A 3325-nucleotide genomic window follows, 5' to 3' on the forward strand; every position below is an offset into this window, starting at 1 on the left:
GGACACCCTGGGACAGTGTCTCACCCCCCTCACAGTGAAAAGCTGCTTCTTAATTTCTAATCTAAATCTCCCCTCTTCTTGTTTGAAGCCATTACCCCTTATCCCATCACTACAAACCCTTGTAAAAACTCCCTCTCCAGCTTTCCCATAGGCCCCCTTCAGATACTGGCAGGCCACAAGAAGGTCTCCCTGGAGCCTTCTCTTCTCCAGGCTGAAGATCTCCAACTCTCTCTGGGGCACTTAGAAGTTTTATAACCAGGCATTCAGATTACACCTTCTCTTACCTTCAAGTGCTTTGGAGAAGCCAATTTATTACAAACCCTGCAATGCAGGCCTAAGAATGCAGCTGAGGGCCAGGCTCACCTCTGGTGACCGCGTCCAGCGCGCAGCCGCAGCCCGTGGCTCCTCCCCCGATGACCAGCACATCGAATTCACCGCCGCTCTGCAGAGCCACAATCTGCTCCTCCCTGCTGGGGAAATGGTCCCTCAGTGGAACCAGCACGGGTTCTGCAGCTCGAACGTGCACAAAGGGACCCTGCAAGGACAAAAAACACCATGTGGGGATCTGTATGTATTGTGTGTGCACACCCCCAAACCACAAGATTTTCTATAGGCACAGAGGTAAACTCAAATAATTCAAATCACTTCACCTGTATTTAATAATATTGTGCTAAAATGCTATGAAGCAACAGAGCTAAAATGATGAAGGGTTAGCACACATTTACTTCATCCTGCCTACCTCAAGACGAGGCTGCACTCACATTACTGCCCACAGGAATAGTTTCCAGGAACAGACTTCTGCTGCGTGGAACGTTGCGGGATGTTTGGGAAGCATTTTCATAAACAGACATGAGGCCAGGCTCTCAACTTGCCACCAAATAAAATCCATCAAAGGACTTCAAGATGAACGTGCATTTTAGGTTTTAAAATTGATTACTTGTACAGTGGCATTCATCTAAGCTCCAGTGTGAAGTGTGACCAGGTTCAGAAGAGGAGGTGGTTCTGTCACATCCACCACTGAGCCACCAGCCAAACACCACTCCCATCTCCTTTTTGGAATCCTTCCAGGCAGAGCCATTTACAACCTCAGAGCATGCCAGCACACAGTGCTCACTGAAGGGACAGAGCTCAGCGATGGGGCAGTCTGCAGAGGAGCTCTGGCTCTCCTGGAACAGCTCTGAGAACCTCCCCAGCACCCAGTGCTGCTCTCCAGCCAGCGCCCATGGTGAGCAGGGCTTGCTCAGCTGCCCACCACAGAGCACAGCTCCAGTGTGAAGGCTTTACCTGCTTTCTGAAGGCTCTCTCCTCTTCACAACAATTTACACTGCATTCTAAACACCTCTACAGTCAGAGGAGTCCCCAAACCCTACGACTGGGGATGTACTTCAGCACCATCACTGCAGGTTCCCACTCATCACACAAATTTAATCCCAGCGAGCTAAATTCACAGGGATTCATTCACAAAACTAGACAGTGAATTTCTCTCACCACTGTTTTTGAAGACCAGAAGGACTCATCTTTTCCACCACAGAAAAGTGTACCTAACTGCACCTGGCAAAGTGCTGCCATTTGCCACCCAAGAAGGGGAGCTGAGGGGCTGGCCACAGAGCCAGAGCACCCGCAGCACAGCCCAGCTTGGCAGCAGGACCCTCCATGACCCCGGGGACAGCCCCTGAGGCAGCTCTTCCAGAAACAACCCCATTTTGGTGCTCTGAATTTTGTTTGATGGGGAGGAATGCTTTCATTAGTACCTGGCCCTTCCAGAGGAACTGTTCTAAGTGCTACAAATTTGAAATGCACCCGTGAAAACAACTGAACACCCACAGTCCTCAGACTAGCACAGAATGAATTGGCCAACTCAGAAAGGATCAAAGCAAACAAACAGGAACTTAAGAATTAACATTTTCAGAGTTTCCTGAAAACTATCAACAACTTCAATGCAAGAAAAACTTGTTTAAACCTGAAAGTCTAAGGTCTGAGCACGACACAGACTTCAGCCCAAATGGCCAATGAAGTGATGTCAAATAGCTTGTGTCCAGATCTCTGAGACAGGAGGGAAGAAATGCATCTCAGTGACAGAGCACAAAATACTGCTCCATCCAAACCAAGCCACCCCTCTGCCCTCTTTCCATCTGCTGCTCACAGAGTGCAGGGAAGCTCTCTCACTTCCATTTTTATTTCCAAACATTCCTTGAATAAACTGAATTGTGCAAGTCGTTCAGTTATTCCTAGAACTTCTCTGCTGATTGCACCACTAACCCAGGGCATGAGTTGCCACAGAAATAGCTGGTGAGCCCAGCCCATGCTCAGACACAGCACCAGCTCCCTGCTGGTTTGGGTCTCAGCAGCCATGGCCCCTGCACGTGTCACAGCCCAGTCACTAAGGGGGGCTGGACTAGAGAAAGAACAATTCACTTTCTAGTCAAGATTTACATCTTCCTGGAAATAAAATGAAAACTAAGGTTTAAAATAACCAAAATTTGGCAAATGATGACTCAAGCTACAGCGTTACCACTGATTTTTCCCAAGCCCAGTGCCTGTGGATTCTGCTGGGGTCTCCCCCAGCCGCATTAAGCGCTCGACCAAACGTGGCCAGGTTTAGCCAGTGACTACAAATGCCCAGTAACGAAAGGTCTCTAATTAGCAGCTTGTTTAAGCCCACGGCAGCCCTCAGACAGACACACACATGCTGCCAGCCCCAGGAGCTCGGGGAGCTGTGTGAGGCACACAGACAGCACAGAGCTGGAGTTGAAGTGAAGCAGAGAGGTGAATCCTGATGAGCCTCCCCCTCCAGCCTTCCCCTCGCTCCCGTGTTTACCCACCAACACGAGCCCGCTGGCAAAGATCACCAGAGGGGCTACAAGGGTCTGGCACTTCAAAGAAACTCACCTTCACTCGTGCTCTGCCCAGCAGATGCTGCACACTCCCACGACAGGCACCCCCTGCCCTGCTCCTGCCCCAGCTGCCTCGCCCCCAGCAGGGTGGAGAACTTCTACAGCCCCCAGGTACAGGGGAACTGGCACAGCCCTAGAGCCCCCTGCTGCTGTTCCACAGCACGCTGTCACAGGGAGTGATGGAGGCAAGGATGGAGACACTGAGAGGATCTACCAACTCCAACCCCCTCTATTCTGCCCTAGTGAGACCACTTCTGGAGCAGTGTCCAGTTCTGGGCTCCTCAGACCAAAAGAGATAAGGAACTGCTGGAGAGAATCCAGTGGAGACTGTGGAGATGCTGAGGGGCCTGGAGCATCTCTGTGATGAGGAAAGGCTGAAAGCCCTGGGGTTGTTCAGCTGGAGAAGAGAAGACTGAGAGGAGATCTGATCA

At 50.8% G+C, this 3325-nt stretch overlaps 1 protein-coding gene across 1 annotated transcript in view; it reads right to left on the minus strand.

The window, feature by feature from the left end:
- Positions 1-535, minus strand: part of LOC103770695 (glycerol-3-phosphate dehydrogenase, mitochondrial-like) — a gene marked incomplete at both ends in the record, with an annotated part of 4555 nt that extends 4020 nt beyond the window's left edge. Inside the window, one exon of the mRNA XM_008937968.1 lies at positions 364-535. Within this exon, the coding sequence (XP_008936216.1) occupies positions 364-535 (172 nt within the window). The remainder of the gene's footprint in view (positions 1-363) is intronic.
- Positions 536-3325: the final 2790 nt, after the last annotated feature.

Source organism: Merops nubicus, unplaced genomic scaffold (assembly GCF_000691845.1).
Source record: "Merops nubicus isolate BGI_N331 unplaced genomic scaffold, ASM69184v1 scaffold23453, whole genome shotgun sequence".
Taxonomy (NCBI): domain Eukaryota; kingdom Metazoa; phylum Chordata; class Aves; order Coraciiformes; family Meropidae; genus Merops; species Merops nubicus.